Here is a 16,881-nt window from a genome sequence, read left to right on the forward strand (position 1 = left end):
TGGGCAAGATAGGAATAGTCTCCTAGTAAGGCCCAAAAAAAGAACTGTAGGCTCCTTTGCACAGTGACTGGTACAAAGTTAGATTCAGGCCTCCTATGTTGGACATTGTCACACCTTAAACCCTTTCCTGGAAAGGGAATTTTCTAGTTTTCCAGATTTATTCTATTTTATTTTTTCTGTTTGAGGCTGGGAACAGTGCAGGACCAAGAAGAGTCCCCCGTCTACACTATTGCCAGCCTTTGGAGCTCCACACTGTGGCCTACCCTGTGGCATAGCTGGTGAGGGACACTGGGGACCATCTTCTTAGTGGAGGGGGAAGGGACCACTGTCGGTCAACACCACGACTCTATGGAGATGGAATTACAGTGCCCTCGGCAAGGTGTAGGCCTGGGTGAGACAACTCCTAGGATCTCTCCATGATTTAGGGTTCTCTCAACTCATCAGCTGCTCTGCACATCCTCTTCTGAGCAACCCCTTTTTTGGTGTAGGAAGTTTTGTGCAGGAGGAACCTGGGCCAGACTTGAAGATGAACTTCCCAACCTCTGAAGGAGGTTCATTCTGATTGTTATTCCTGGCCTAATTGGGATAATATTCAGTCCAAGTTCTGAGGTCTGGGTGTCCCTTTGTCACTCCAAAGAGACCAGCCTCCATGATGCCTAAGTGCTAGGGGCTAGAGCCTGCTCACTTGCCCTCTAGGGAGATTATGGGCAAAAAACTAGTAAGTAGGGACAGTGTTATCTGTGCACCTACTGTTAGACTGTGAGCACCTCAGAGGCAGGGACCTGTCTGGACACCACAGGAGCTCAGTTTCCAGATCCCGGCCTAGGCCCAATGGGGCCCAGTGAGTGTTTAATAGGAAGTGAGATGGACTGTGGTAAAGCACAGGGAGACAGGACAGCTTGTCCTCTGTGGCTCTGCCTGGCAGTCTCTGGGCCTGTGCTGGGACCTGTGGCAGCTCCTTAGCCCCACCCTGAAGGAGGCTCTTGGCTAGAAGGGGTGCTCAGATTCCAGTGGCTATCACAACAGCATATCTCCAAGGAGGAGGGAGGAAGCAGAGCCATGCTATGGGGCCTGGGCCCTGAGAGCCTTAGTTCAGCCTGGATCTTGGTCTCTCTATCCCAGACTAGAACCCTGTGGCTGGATCTTGGTTCTGGTTCTGATGGCCACATGAACCATTCTGTGAAACCCCAGCCACAGTCTTGGGCTGTTTCAGGCCCCTACTTTTCCAACACACACAAAACACCCCTAACACACACTCAGCACTTTCTTCAGGCCCAGATAGGAAGTCAAACAATGACAAACAGGAGAAGAGAGGGTCACATCTAACAGCCGAAGGCCTTCCTGGTTCCCATCTTTGTGTGGAAGCAGGGAGTAAGGAGGCTATGGTCTGCCCTTCCCAAAGATAAATATCATAGAACCCAGAACATTTCCAGGCCATCCAGGCTGAAGGCTGGAGAGGTGGGTTGGCACTAGGGCTCACAGGCCAGGCTGTGAGTACTGGCTCCTGGCTCCACCACTGCAGACCAGGACGCTACCTCCTGAGCTCGGCTCCTCCCTGGCGACAGTGCTCTGTGTCTCAAAATTCCACGTATCTGGTGGACTCCTAGAAGAGGGGTGAGGAAGTCAACTAGGAAGGCTGAGTCTGAGGTGGACATGCACATTGACAAGTGGGTCCATGGAGCTGAGGAGAGAGACTGGAGCTGGATACAGGGGTTCTGGGGATGGCTGGGGAATCTGACCTGAGGGAGATCCCAGGGAAAGCAGAGATGCCCAGGAGAGGCTGAGGCTGGGCAGAACATTGACATTTACAGTCATAGGACAAAAAGGATCCCACAGTACAGTGACCAGAGACGGGGGAGGAATCAGGTCATGGGACCATTCTAGAAGTGAAGATAAGGGGGAGATGTCTACTCCTACAAGTAGAGGCACTTAGTACCGGAAGTCACTGCCCTGGAGAAGACTAGTCAGTGAATCTGGATGCGACTGTTGAGTCTGACATGGGTTGAGGGTTTAGGAGGGGAAAACAAGGAGGGGCCATTGCAAAGATTCTAACTGACCAGAGCTGTTTGGCCTGCATGAAAAAAACCTGGCCAATTTTTTGCACAGAAATTTGGATTTCTTGCTTCTCTCCAAAAACCAAAAAACCAAACCACGCCCCCATTCCTCCAAGTCAGGAATTAGTGGGAGGAGACTAGAGGCTGGGTTGCCAGTCTCTTCTGTTCTCTATTTTATCATGCACCAGCTGACTCCAGGGTTTATGTAACTGATTGGGCCCTGAAGGCACTGACTTTGGCATGCCTGGTGTGGCTTCTCCTGATGGACGCTTACTGGGTGTGTGGAGAGATGGAAGGTGACATAACAGGGAGGACAGAGGGCAGGAGAAGCTGAGCTGGAACCCAGAAACCCATCCCCTGTCTAGTCTGGCACCTCACTCTTTGCCAGGTGCCAGAGCACTTGGCCTCTGCCCCTGAAGCCCATGGTGGGTGGGGCAGGGCGGAAGGAGGCCAGACAAAGCCTACAGGGGGATCAAGCCCATGGTTGTTCAGGGTGTCTGTGGAGGGAGGAGCCAGGAAAGCTGCTCTGCATGTGCTCAGGAATAAGCAGGAGATAGCCCAAGTGTAATGTGATAAGGACACCGGAAAGGCCCCCTGGCCTGCCTACTACCTGACATTTCCATGGGCTTTCTCCCAGTCGGCACTGCCCTTTGGGCTGCTCTGCAGGAGTCCAGCACCCTGGGGGAGAGCTCATGCTTTTCAGGTCTGAATTCATGTTTCAGGCATGAGGAGACCTCAGGGGCCCTGAACGGGGGTGATGGGGAACATCTGGAAAGAATCCTTGTAATTTCAGTCTGGTTGGGGGTGGGGGTGTCTCAGTCCAGGCCTCCTTTAACCACTGACACCAGCTGTGTTTATAGCTTTGAGATACAGGAAAGTTCTTATTGAACAAAAATTCTGAGGTTCTGAGCCTCAAGGGACCAAAGTAATATGGAGCAGGTGTGAGCAGGAAAACAGGCCACAGGGCTGGGGCCCAGCAGGGGGGATAGATTTCCAGGCTCCACCCAAGGCCTGCTCCCTAACCTTGTCTTTTCCCCCAGGGGCATCCTGCTTGGAAAGGATGAGTAGTCAGATTGTAACAGTTGTCTTTCTTTGCTCCACTCTGCTGTCCAGCCGCAGGACCTCAGACCAATCTCTTCATGCCCCTGGGCCTCAGCCTCTTGGCTATCACATGGGGGTTATGAGCCTGCCTTCTAGGGCAGCTCTGTTAAAGCCAGAGTGTATAGAGAACCGAGTTCCCAGTGAGCTTACAGTGGGACATTATCTGCAAATAGGGGCTGCTTTATTCCTGTTGTTAGTTTTGCTGAGCCCAACCATCTGGCTGCTGAGACAAAGGTCACCATGCCAGGTCTCCGCCCTCTCCATCCAGATCCCTGCCCTCTGGAGCTCTTGGCCAAAGTCCATGGCCAGCCCAGGAGAAAGGAGAACCCAGAGTCCAGGAGGGGTCTCCAGACTGGTCACTGTCTCTCTCCGGAAGCATGGGTCAGGATCCTGATTCCAACAGTCTCCTTCCAAGAGAGGAAACTGCTATATGACGAGGCAGGGAGTGCAGGGGAAAGAAACTTCTGGAGTTGAGAATTCTGGATCCTCACTTAGGAATTCACCAGCTCTGTGAACTTGGCTCATTTGTGGAAATGCTCTGAGCCTTCCCGGTAAAATGGGGATAAAAATACCTAGTCTACAGGACTGGGTGACAGTTTAGTTATATGAATCATACTCTCCTGGCATATTTGCCAGTATATGGGAGTTACATCTTTAACATCTGTCTTTTACCAAGACCTCCAGCAATTGTCCTCCTTTCGGTGCCCATTAGTCACCAGGGTCAGGGCTCAGTCTGTGACTAGAACAGACTTAATGTGGGGCCCAGGTCAGGGCTCTCAGGTGTACAATAAAAACACAAGTTCTTTTGCATGTGGCCCTGATGGGTCCTCTGCCCACCCTCAGTCCCAACTGAGCGGAGCCTGCCCATGTGCACAGAGGAAGCCGTGCCCTCCCTTCTCAGCACTGCTCCTGTCACCACTCATTAGGTCTGGGCAGCCAAAGCAGCAGCTGCCAACACTGGCAGCCCTTCCACCAGCCTTTGGCCTGGGGTTAGAATCCACAGGCTGCTTCCTGGCTGGTTCCTCCCCTATAGCCATCCTGCCCACTGGGGCACTCCCACCTGTCAGTGTCACTATTTTCCCTACGGTGCTCTGATTGGCAAGTCTTTCTGTGTCAAGCTGGGAGACAGGTGATGGACACTGGTCAGGCACCAGGGCCTCTAGCCAGACCCAGATCAGCCAGGAGATATTCTGGGACTGGGCCTGGATGTGGCATCTATCTCAAGTGACCCCTCTGGGGCTCTAACAAACTGAGATGGTTTCCCAGGCCAGCCAGTCTGCACCAGCATGGAGGCTGAAGTTTACATCCTGGGCATGGGCAGACTGAGGTCAGAGAGGACAGGGACTAGCCAAAGGTCACACAGGAAGTTGGGTTAGTGGGCCAGACTTGGCATCCTGATTCCAATCTGGCTTGTTTCCACTGCCCTATGGCTTTCTTCTGTTAGGCGTCAAAAAGTGGGGTAACTTTCCCAAACCCACACAACTATCTAGAAACAGGGCCAGATTCATTCATTCATTAACATTTACTGCCAGTTGGAGCTGGTGGAGAGAAACAGCCAAATTCAAGAGATAACCGAGACACTGAGCTGGGCGCAGTGGTGCACTCCTGTAATGCCAGCAACTTGGGAGGCTGAAGCAGGAGGATTGAGAGTTCAAAACCAGCCTCAGCAACTTAGCAAGGCCAGGTCTCAAAATACAACATAAAAAGGGCTGAGGATGACTCAGTGGATAAGCACCCCTGGGTTCAATCTTTGGTACCAGAAAAAAAAAAAAAAGAGAGAGAGAGAGAGAGGGAGAGACAGACAGACACTGACACCTGACACACTCTGTTGATAGATTTTTTTTTTTTTAAGTCATTATCTGAGGACGGGATGGGGATGAGATCTCATAGAGAAGGAGAGTAAAGAGAAAGCAGCCTCAGAAAGCAGCCTTAGACTGGCCAACATTTTGTGCCAGGTAGAAGAGACAAAGAGGTCTGGTCATAGTGGGAAATAGGAGAGTGCAGTGTCTTAGAAACCAAGAGAAAAAAAAGGTCTGAAAAAATAGTGGTCACCAGGGGCTAATGCCACTGCGAGGTTGCATAAGATGAGATACCATTGGTGAGGCAGGGTGGTCACTAGGAACTCTAGAGAAAGGAATTTCAGTGCAGAAGCTGGGTCACATTGGAAGCAGACATGGCTTCTGTGAAGAGATGCAGAACCACAGATGAGCCAAGTAGACCTGCCAGGCTGGACTAGCTAAGACTGGAGGATGCAAATCTAGATTGGCTCCAGGCTAGGTCCTGCAGAGGGGTGAAGTGACTGTGCCCCAAATAAAGAAGGCCCCATCCTCAAGTCTAAACACTCTTCAGCTTGCCACATGGAGTAAATGAATGAATGGCTTTGGGGCCCTTTCAGGCCTGTGTGTCTCTCTCCACCCAGCACCCCAACTATGGGCCTGCCTGCTGGAGAAGAAACAAAGCCAGAAAGAATGGAAGGAGCCTGAGACAGGACCCCCAGTCTGTCCTCCCTGAGGAGGGACAATATGGGATGGTATACAGCAGGAAACCGAGCCAGGAAACTAAACTTAGGGCACCAGAAAACAGGACAATAATGATGAGAAAAATGTTTAGAAAGAATGTGAAAGTTTATGTATATAGGCATATTCCCCAGATTTTTTGAGGTATGATTGGCATATAAAAATTTTATCTAAAATTTACACCATGCTGATTTGATATACATATTTACTGAAAATGAATACTACACAATCAAGTTGATAACGCATCCATCACTTCATAGTTACCCTTTTTATGTCTGCACTGTGAGAACACTTAAGATTTATCAAATTTCAAGGACATAATAGTGTTGCTAACTATAGTGATCATGCTGCACGTTACATTCCTAAAACTTATCCATCTTACAGTGGGAAGTTTGTACTCGTTGACTCCATCCTCAGCCCCTAGCAATTACTATTACACTCTCTGCTTTTGTAGATTCACCTGAGATTTCACATTAAGTGAGATCATACAGTATGTCTTTTTTTGTGGTTGGTTTATTCCACTTAACATAATGCCTGTCTTCCAAGTTCAACCATGTCCTTACAAGTGGCAGAATTTCCTTCTTTTTATGACTGAATGTATCTCACAGGTTCTTTATCCATTCACCAATGGATGGACACTTGGGTCGACACCATATCTTGGCTATTGTGAATAGTGATAATAAACATGGGAGTGCGGGTATCTCTTTGGATACATATCCGGAAATGGGATTGATGGATCCTATAGTAATTTTATTTTAATTTTTTGAGGAATCCCCATACTGTTTTCCATAATGGTTGCACCAATGTATGAGGATCCCCGCCCCCACGCCTCCGTCAATTTTGTCAATTTTCACCGGCACTTGTTACTTCTTGATGACCCCACTCTGTCTCCTTGTGGTTTTGATTTGTGTTTCCCTGATGACTAGTGATGCTGAGAACATTTTCACATGCTTCTTAGCCATTTTGTAGGTCTTCTTTGGAAAAATGTCTATTCAGGTTCTTTTGGCCATTTTTAAATCAGGCTGTTTTTCTACTATTGAGTTGTATAAGTTCCTTATATATTGTGGATATAATTCCTTATTAGACATATGGCTTGCAAATATTTTCTCCCATTCCATAGGTTGTTTCATTTTGTTGATTGCTTCCTTTGTTGTGCAGAGCTTTTTAGTTTGTTGTAGTCCTGCTTAGTTTTGCTTTAATTGCTTGTACTTTGGTGTCAAATTAAAAAAAAGAAAAATCGCCAAGACTTGTGTAAAAAGCTTCTCTCCTATTTTCCTCCAGAAGTTTTACAGTTTAGATTTTACATTTAAGTATTTATAAGTTTTTCTTTAAAGCATTGAAATACACATAAGAAAAAATGGAACCTGGGGGACTTTCTTATGCCTATCGTAGGCTTTGTTAATGTGTATTGTGATTAGACACAGGAGGACATCCAATTCTTTCCAAGGTCTAGGGACTCTAAAGGTTCAGGCTCTCCCTCTGGGGTTCTTGCCCTCCCCTGGAGGCTAGCACTGAAAGCCACCTCCAGGTCCTGACAGCTGGGCCTTGTTCTCCGAAGCCCTCCCTTCTCCTTTCATTTGCATCTCATTAGCACCACTTGGAGCTGGTGGCTGCTCTGCCTGGAGCTTTGGGAGCGGCTGCGTCCGGGCCCAGGCCCTGTTCCCAGCGTGGAGAGGGGTGTAGCGATGGCTCTCCCCTCCCCCTTTCCTTCCCACAATCCGCTGCCACTGGGAGGGCGCAGGCGGACGAGGTGTGCCCAGTTCTCCGCACCCCCACCCAGGCTCAAGTCGCCTAGGCTCCCGCCCCCGCTCGTTCCCATGGCAACGGGGTGATGGAGCGGGGTTGCGGTGCCTGCTGAGGAGCAACGCGGCCACCCAGCTACCCGCCCCTCTGCCGCCCAGGCTGGATTGGTGACAGGCACGGCCTCAATCTCCCGAGATGATCGGCGATAATTGGTTTATGGAAATAGCTGAGAGGAGAAGGCGAGCTCCCTGCTAGAAACCAGCCTCCCCGCCAAGCCCGCTCTCGGCCACCTGTCCTTCCCTCACCACGGAAATGGAGGTGGGGGAAGGGAGGCCCGAGGAGCTGGGCTGGCACAAATGGGTTTGGGAGGCAAGCAAGACCAGCTTTTCACCTGTTGGTCTCCAGCATGGCACCTCTCCCCCTTTCCCTGTGTGTGGGAGGCGGGGCTGCTTGTTATACTCAGGTGTGGGTATAACAAGCTATCATGGGGCTTCTAATCCTTTAGTGCACCCCATAGCCCCAGCCAGCAGTCTGTGCTCAGTCCTGTGTTGGGTGCATTGTTGCAGAAATGGAGAATGAAACTTGGGACCCTCAGGGAGCCTCAGTTAGGGGGATAAAAGAGAAGCACATAAACCATATTTATATAAAGTATTTCAGACCAGTGTTGTTACTACTGCGGGGTTCCAGAGGATCAAGAGCTCAACTCTGGTGGCTGCCTGGAGGAGGCATCTTGATCAAGGCATTGAAGATGAGATTTCAGTAGGAATGGGTGGTTTTGATTTGTGTTTCCCTGATGATTAATGATGCTGAGAACCTCTTCACATGCTTCTTGGCCATTTTGAAGATCTTCTTTGGAAAAATGTCTATTCAGGTTTTTTTGGCCATTTTTAAATCAGGCTGTTTTTTTTTTTTTTTACTATTGAATTGTGTAAGTTCCTCACAACTCCCCACAAGGAAATGCAGGCAAAAGCCTGTAGGCAGGAATTCAATGATGCCATCTCGGTGGGAGGCCATGGCTGCTCAGTGTCTACAGAAAGGGTCAAGGAAAGACAAGACCCTTGGAGAGGTTAATGCATCATGCTCTGAGATAAAGACTGAGCAAATGTCCAGCCTCCACAGGGAAAGCTGGCTACTGGACACTGTGCTGTTGCTTGATGACTTTCTAGGAGAGGTGGGTAGCAGATATGGTATGCTGGGATTCAGAAACCAGGTGGGAGAAGTGTGTATCTTCAACTGCTGGCTGGGGCTATGGGGTGCACTAAAGGATTAGAAGCCCCATGATAGCCAAGAATGGTGGCACATGCCTGTAGTCCCAACAGCTTGGGAGGCCGAGACAGGAGGATTGAGAGTTCAAAGCCAGCATCAGCAACTGAGCAAGGCCCTAAGCAACTTAGCGAGGCTCTGTCTCTGAATTTAAAAAATAAAATATAATAAAGGGCTGGGGATGTGGCTCAATTAAGTGCCCCTAGGTTTAATCCCCAATACCAAAAAAGAAGAGGAAGCAGAAGTAGCCCCATGACAGACATGGCTGGAGAGAGGTAGGAGCCAAGGGGGAGGTTGGTTGTGAGGACCACAATGTCTAGGGCATGGTGGGATTGGGCATCCAGAGGCCAGGAGAGGCAGACCCTAAGTCTTTTCTCTGACCAGCACCACAACTGAGCTCAGCCTAGGCCTCAACATAATAAGGGGCCTGCCTGCCTGAGGTGGAGCTTTGGCCAAGCCTGGCCTGACTGGTTGTGGAATCAAGAGGTGGTCCTCTGGGCTGGCATCCTTCCTTCCCAGCCTTGTATGCAGTTGCAAGGAAGCACACCATGCCTTTATTTTGCAAAACCCAGAGCCCCTGTGCAACTTCTTCTTGGGTATCACTGCCCCAGTCCTGAACCCTCTGGTGCATATTATCCATATATCCTTCCCATAATTTCTGCTCACAGTGCAGCACCACCCCTGCCCCACCTCACCCGGCTACTTACACTACCACATAGGGATATGGTTCAGAGCCATCCTTGCAGGAGGGAAGGTTGGTAGCACCATGGAGAGTGACCATGATGGTCTCCATATTAGAGGGAGACAGGTGGCTGTTGTCAGGTTTCGTGCTCTGGGAGGTGTTCAGGGGGTCCTCTGGGCCCTCAGTGACCTGTGGGGAGAGAGTCAGGGCTGAGTGGCCTCTTCTGATGTGGCATCTCCCTTTACGGCCCCCCTAAACCTCTAGCCTCCTTTGGAGGCCTTCTTCCTGTCATTTTCCCTAGCCCAGAAGCACAAGGCAGTTGTCCTTGAAACCGTTTTCTCCCTACCTCTGTCACATATTCCACATGCCCTTCAACGCCTCTCTTGCCTCTTCCCCAGTCTTGGATTGTCCCTTCCTGCAGCAGAAGACAGGCTACCTCACTTCTCATACCCAGTCCTACCTCTAAGCCTCTGCTTTGGCAGCTATCTTTCTTTGCTTATAGTTCCTCAACCCTACCTGCTCTCCAGGTCCTAGAGATTGGCCAGTCTTTTCTATAACTTCACCTCAGCCACCTGTCACTTCAGGTCCCTTCTGTGCACAGCACTTTGCAGTTTACAAAGCTTATCCCCATCAGTGAAGTCATCATGGCTTTAGTGGAGATAATGGATGTACTTCTCCCCAGGAACCCTGCACTTGGAGAGCACTGCCCATGTAACACCCAGGCCTCCTAGGACAGGTGCCCCAAGTAGACAGGTGCAGGGGCTCAGTGGCTGGATAGCAGGAATTCATGACCCAGAGGAGCACAGTGATGAAAGTTGCTGAGGAGGTAGGACAACAGTGGCAACTGGGGCAGTCAGGAAAGGCACTGGGACAGAGGCCTTGGGGGGGGGGGGGACACGAGAGGTGAAGTCATTTTGAGTCAGAAGACAGAAGGCTGCAGCCTGGGGTGGGGTAGTGAAGTGGGAAGGGGAGGGAGGTTTCTGAGGCCAAAGGAGGCTGCTTGACCACAGAGCAGTAGGAAGGCAGGGAAGGTAGCAGAGCTGGGGATGTCCATGGTGAATGAACACCGCATGGTGGAGAAGAAAGGGGACTTGAGGCTCCTGTGGTTTGGGGATATCCTGATGCTCCCTCTGTACTGGCTGGTCGCCTGACCTCCATTTCCAGTACCTGGAGTTGACCCAATAGACCCGGTTTAACCCTGGCTAGGCTTCACCTGGCAGGAGGCCACCCATTCCCTTAGTCCCTTCTGCTGATCCATAGCCATATGGAGGGACCTTCATGGCCCTGGGAGAGGAGCCATGGAGCTCTTCAGGTTGGAGGTGGAGCCCTGAGAGGCTGACCTCTTACCTGGAAAGCTCAGCCTGTCCGATCCTGCCTTCTAGGGCAGGCCCTGGTGGGGGTGGAGGACAATGTCCTATTAGACTGAGGGAGACTGAGGCCCAGAGAAGAGGGAGGACCTGCTTACTGTGGTGGCTCCTGGTGAGTGCTGCTGCGGCTGCTGGGTTTGCCTCATTTTGAGGCTTTCCGCTGTGGGATGCAGGGCAGCTGCGTTCTGAGAGTGGAGCTCCCCACCAGGACGCTGAAAGAGCAAACTAGTCTGTCGGGGAGCAGACCTGCTGCCACCTTGGGCTGGGGATCCTGGGCATATTGCTATTCTCAGGCACAGGGAAAAGGAAGAACCCAGGCTTGAGGCTCTGGTCAACCCTGAGGAGTTTTAGTGATGTGACTTCATTTGGTTTTTGCCCTGACACAGGTAATGGGGGCTCCATTCTTGGAGTTGCTCAAGCCCCACAGCTTGGAGTCCTCCTTGGTTCCTCTCCTCCTCTCACATCCCTCACCCAGTCTGCCAGCACATCCTGTCAGCCCTACCTTAATCCATCCCTAGAATTGCCCCTTCCCAACCCTTCCCACCATCTCCCTGTGGAGCACTGGTTCCCAAGACACCCGGATGTCTGCTCTGGCTCCTAGTTGCTCTTTCCCTTCTGGCCCTCCCCCCATTCCCTCCCATCTCACACTGCAGCTGGAGGGAGCCATTATGAATTTAAACCACTCCTTGGCTCATAATCCTGCCCTAGAGGCCTGTATCTCAGAGCCTTGCAATGGCCTTGTCTTATGCCTGGGTCCCCTGACTCACTCTCTCCAGCCACACTGGCTTCCTAGCTGTTTCTCACATCCACCAGACTTCCTCCTGCCTGCCAGCCTTTGTCCTGGTTGGGCTACTCTATCCGGATTTTACCCAGGGCTGTCAACCCTGTGCCTTGCTCCCGAGCTTCCTTTGGCCTTCCTGGTGTAGGCTGTGTCCTTGCCTAACAAGAGAACTCATTAGAGGGTGAGAATAAGCCCTCTCCCTGCTTCAGCCTCAGGAGTGCCAACTCTACAGAGAGACCCCTCCCCTTCCTCTGACTGAGGAGGGTACCCTCCCCCCAGCAAGGGGACCTGCCAGCATCTGCAGAGGTGTTGATGAGAGTAACCACCCCCTATTCCCCTGCCAGGCCAGGGAGGAAGGGGAGGGAACCCCCACTAGACGGAGTGGCTGTAGGGGAAATAGCCACAGACCACTGCCTCCCCTCCTAGGCCAGACTGCTTGCTTCTCAGTGTTCCATTCTCACTGAGTGTCACCGTGTCACCACCATCAGAACCAGCCTAATCCCCATGAGGTTTGGTCTGCTGGCTTCCAATCAACTTTGCCTCCAGTTCTCTGAGCCTCAGGGGAATGTCTGGAATGCCACTCTCCTAGTGGTTGCTGTGCCTGAGTTTCCTTCTGAGGCTCCTAATGTCCCTCCCACCCCTACATTGAACTTTGTTGCTATGAGGGCCAGGGACTGCTGTAAGCTCCTTAGAGCCACAGAAGTGAAGGCCCAGAAGCACAGCAGTGGTCCAATGTCTCACTGACTCCCTGGCAGCCCCAGAGCCCAAGTAGGCCTCTAACCAAGCCCAGGAGTTGTGTTGCCTCTTTCCCTACCCGCTCCATGCCTCCCCTTCAGGAGCAGCCTTCCAGGAAATACAGCCTGCAGAGGATTTGGCAGGCACTGCTCATGCTTCACTTCTGGGCATGAGGCCAGCTGCCAGGCTGGCGCCTCCTGGTGAGTCCTGTGGGCATGTGCCCATTGTCAGGCTAGGCCCAGGGCCAGGGAGGCCTGGGGCCAAGGTGAGGACTCCAGTGGGAATGGCCAGGGCCTCAACCTTCTGATTTCTCCTCTTTTCTTCCCACCTCTGGATAGGAATCTGCAGATTTCCTTCCCTCAGAGATGTCTCTGTGTTAGAATCAATGTCCCCTGCATTTCCCCCATTTCTGACCAGCACTGAAGGATGCCCATACTCTCAGATACTTGGGAGGCTGAGGCAGGAGGATCACAAGTTTGAGGCCCATCCCAGTAACTTAGCGAGACACTATTTCAAAATAAAATAAAAGAGCTTGGGAGTGTAGCTTGGTGGTAGAGTGCCTCTGGGTTCAATCCCCAGTACCAAAAAAAAAAAAAAAAAAAAAAAATTCAGGTGCTGGGACACATATTGGGGAGTGATGAGGTTGACGGTGAACCTCCCTAAGTCTCAGACCACACAGATCTATTTGTGGAGTGAGATGACCCCTGGGAGGGAATTCATTTCCTCTGATTGTCTCCTGCAGCTTAGGAGCAAAGCTGGGTGCTCCCTCTTTGCTTCTCAGGCTCACCCTCAGCTCACCCACTCAACACTGCTAGAAGCAGAAATCAGAAGGCCACTTTTCCAGGCAGGGGTTTGCCTTCGTTCCCTCCAAGGTCACACAGCCTATAGATGGCAAGCGGGTACCTGGTATGGAAGCCTGTGGACTCCCAACTATTCCATGGGGCTCATCCATGGCAGGCTCGGAAGCCACTTGATCCGTGCCTTGGCAGTCCACACAGGCAGACTTGTCCTTAATAAGCCAGGATTATCCAGCAGCTGTCCTAGGAGACCTGCGACTGCCTATCACTCAGGGCAGTTTGGAATGTGTATGATGGGGAGTGGGAGGGATGAGAGGAGGAGGACAGGACCAGCAGAGAAGGAGTTAATGGCCCATTTAATTCAGTTCCCAGGAGTGGGTAGCTTAAATTGGTTCTGGAGGAGAGAGGGAAGGAAGGAGATCTACTCCCCATCCCCATTCCCTCCTCCCTGCCATCCCTCCTCCCAGGAATCTGGGAAGTCACTAGAAGCTCAGAAACCCAGGTTCCCCCTCCAGAAGGCTCCTGTGTCTGGAGAAGCTCTGCTGGGCCCTCAGAGGGGGCCCTGGGCTGGGAGGGTCTGGCTGCCCTCATCTGTCATTTGGGCAAGTTACTAGACTTCAATGGGCCTTTGAATTAAAACCTTTGAATTAAATTTGTGCTCTTTCTGTTTCAGCATCTGAACTTGCCTGGTATTACCATGGCCAGCAGGAGGAAGATCCTGTTAGAGCAATAAAACCTACTTGGGGAGTGAAACCCCTTCACCAAGGCACCAGTGGGGGCAGAGCTGGAACTGGAGCCAGGGTCTGTGTGTCTGCATGATGGGAGGCCTCTGCTCTGCCCAAACCACGTTGCTTTGAATGTGGGGCTCATTCTCTGGACTGTAACCCCTGTAACCTGAGTACTCATTAACAGTAGGGAGAGGTTGTGACATCTGGGGCAAGAAAGCCTTTCAAAAAAAATGACGCAGAGCTAGTGGTACAGCTCAGTGGCAGAGCACGTGTGAGGCCCTGGGTTCCATCCCCAGCTCCAAGCAGGGGAGAAAAGAAGATGACACGAAAGTCAAAAATCATAAAGAATTAAGTTTGATTATGTTTTTTAAAATCCATACCAATTTTTTTTAATATTTATTTTTTAGTTTTTCGGTGGACACAACATCTTTATTTTTTTTATTTTTATGTGGTGCTGAGGATCAAACCCAGTGCCCCGCGCATGCCAGGCGAGCGCGCTACCACTTGAGCCACATCCCCAGCCCAGTATACCAATTTTTTTATAATGGCCTCAAATTTACCACAATGCCCCCCGCCAAAAAGACAAATGGGAAAGTTGCAATAAATAAAAAGGATTAAAATATCTAACACACAAAGCACTGAAATCTATAAATATCATCACAATAGAAGATCTGATCTGGGGATTCACAAAAGAAGAAATATGAATATATAATGCTTTATATACATTATGAACATCCTTGTGGAGGATTCTACCCAGCTATTAAAGTTTTTCTGAGCTGAATGTGGTGGTGCATGCCTATAATCCCAGCATCTTGGGAAGCTGAGGCAGGAGGATCTTGAGTTCAAAGCCAACCTCAACAATTTAGTGAGACCCTAAGCAACTTAGTGAGACTTTATCTCAAAATAAAATATAAAAAGAGGGCTAGGGATGTGGCCCAGTGGGCAAGTGCTCCTGGGTTCAATCTCTGGTACCAAAAAATTGATTTTAAAAAATAAAATGCTTTTGAAAGCTACCAATCAAATACAACATCTGGCTCCCCCTCAGGACTCCCAAACTCCCTGGGTCATTCCAGCTCAGTAAGGCAGGTGGAATCCAGCTGCCTACTTAAGGCTCCAAAGTCAGACCAGCTTTGTGCCTGGTCCTCTGAGTGTGACAATCCAGGGGTTTTAAAGGGGAGGGTGGCTTACACTGAGCTGTTGGAATTCATCGCACTGAGATTCTAGTCCCCTCCTGGCAGGGCCCTGCTGCTTTGCCATAGCTCTTTATTGAATGCCTACTATGTGTCAGACACTGTTCTGAGTGCTTGGCGGGTACAGTAGTAATCAAAACAGACCCCAAATCCCTTCTCTCAGGGGTTCAAGCTGCCATGCCCTGCAGGGGGCCTGGGCCTCTGGAGGGAGGGCTAGGCAGGGGCAAGATGGGTTGTGGAAGCCACAGGGCATTGGTGCTGCCAGGGATCTTGAAGAGACGATGGGCCATCTTGGTGGGCTCCTTGAGCCTGTGTGGCCTCAGCAACAAGAAGACAGAAGCAAGCAGGTAAGTGCAGTCTGACTCCATAACAGCTGTGAGCACACTGCATTGCAACATCCACAGGGCCTAAGAGTATAGGATGTCCAGCTTGGAAGAGCTGTGGGGACTGCCTTACCCACCCATTTCACAGTTGTGAGAACTGAGGCCCAGAGAAGGGAAATGAACAAAACAAAGGAATTTGGAGGAGGGATGAGTTCATGCAGGTAGGTACATGGCCTCTGCCCCCAGTTCTCACCTTTGACTTTTTCCGTACCATCTTCTCAGGATAGGAGTGTTTGTCTGTTTAGCGATCTTGAGGTTTGGTATCTGGGATGAACAGTCCTGTCCAGACAGCTGGCCTGGGTGCCTTAAGAGTCTTTGGGGGTGGTGAAGAGTATGGGGTGTCAGTGCTGTCTCTGGGCTGCTATATACCAGCTCTGAGACTTAGACTGGGGAATTCGGGTGGTTGGGCAGTGGGGCAGGGGTCTGGATCTTTCTCAGTACCAAGAGGTTCTGTGGGTAGAGGAGCCTTGGGGGATCAGGGCCATGGCCAGTTGGTCAGAGGCCCGGGCAATTGACTCTTAGCACCCCCAGGAAGGAGAAGAGAGGGATGGCACTCTCTCTGCCCAGACCCAGTTGGGTCACCAGGGCAACACTGTATGACATCACAGGGCAGAGCCAAAGTCACATAGGCCCCTTTTCAGGTACAGTGGGGTGGGATCTTGTCTTTTTGGAGCTGTCTTTTCTGCTTCCTGGCATCTAGTTGTTACCTTCCTGCTCTTGGGACCCCAGAGTACCACACACTACAGCAAAGGGGAGCCAGGCCCTGCCCCAAAGGGAGTAGCAACTTGGTAAAATGGCTACTTCAGTCAAAGAATCTGCCTCTTTGGGAACCTATAATCTTCCTTTTGTTTAATAATAATAAACAAAATTCAAGAGGATGGTTTATTTTGGAGGACAGGTGGGAAGAGAGAAGAGAATAGATATGTTCTTGGTAACATCATGTTTTTTAGACTGAGCGGTCAGGGGTACAGTGGTCTCACCTTCCCACAGTTTCTCTTTCCATAGTTTCAGTTAAATGTAACCAACCACAGTCTGAAAAGACCAAAAGAAAAATTCTAGGAAACAATTCATGAATTTTAAATAAATTTTAATGTAGTATATTGTTATAATTGTTCTATCATGTTATTATTGTTTTTATCTCTCACTAGGCCTAATTTATAAATTCAATTTTATCATAAACATGTACGTACAGGAAAAAAACCACTGTATATATAGGGTTTGGTACAATCCATAGTTTCAGGCATCCACTGAGGCTCTTGGAACATATCCCCATGGATAACAGATGGGGGAACTACTGTATTATTAAAAATAAATTGTAATTAAACAAAGAGGGCCATGTATGAACCAACAATGGTACTGAAATATGTAACTATGATTATGGTGAATCAAACTGAGAGCTACACAAAAATCATTACAAAGACAACGAGCCTTTTTATTAAGCCCTGATTGCATGCCGGTTCTACATGCTTTTATTTTTTGTACTGGAGATTGGACCCACAGGTATTCTACCACCAAGCTATATCCCCAAAAACCCTACTTTT

The 16,881-nt window shown here is 50.2% G+C and overlaps 1 protein-coding gene and 1 long non-coding RNA gene across 3 annotated transcripts in view; one reads left to right on the plus strand and one right to left on the minus strand.

Annotated features, from left to right (window-relative positions):
* The window catches only part of Ccdc33 (coiled-coil domain containing 33), an 83,144-nt gene extending 70,747 nt beyond the window's left edge, over positions 1-12,397 (minus strand). The window contains exons 1-2 of the mRNA XM_078049297.1: positions 12,322-12,397; positions 9,385-9,548 (exon numbers count right to left, since the gene is read on the minus strand). Coding sequence (XP_077905423.1) covers positions 9,385-9,548; positions 12,322-12,330 — 173 coding nt within the window. The 5' untranslated portion in view covers positions 12,331-12,397. The remainder of the gene's footprint in view (positions 1-9,384; positions 9,549-12,321) is intronic.
* Positions 1-14,780, plus strand: part of LOC120886245 (uncharacterized) — a 57,468-nt gene extending 42,688 nt beyond the window's left edge. For both annotated transcript variants that reach the window (XR_013438701.1, XR_013438702.1), the window contains one exon: positions 13,713-14,780. This is a non-coding gene — a long non-coding RNA (uncharacterized LOC120886245). The remainder of the gene's footprint in view (positions 1-13,712) is intronic.
* The last annotated feature ends 2,101 nt before the right edge of the window (positions 14,781-16,881 follow it).

The sequence above is a fragment of the Ictidomys tridecemlineatus genome, chromosome 5, assembly GCF_052094955.1.
Source record: "Ictidomys tridecemlineatus isolate mIctTri1 chromosome 5, mIctTri1.hap1, whole genome shotgun sequence".
Lineage (NCBI taxonomy): Eukaryota > Metazoa > Chordata > Mammalia > Rodentia > Sciuridae > Ictidomys > Ictidomys tridecemlineatus.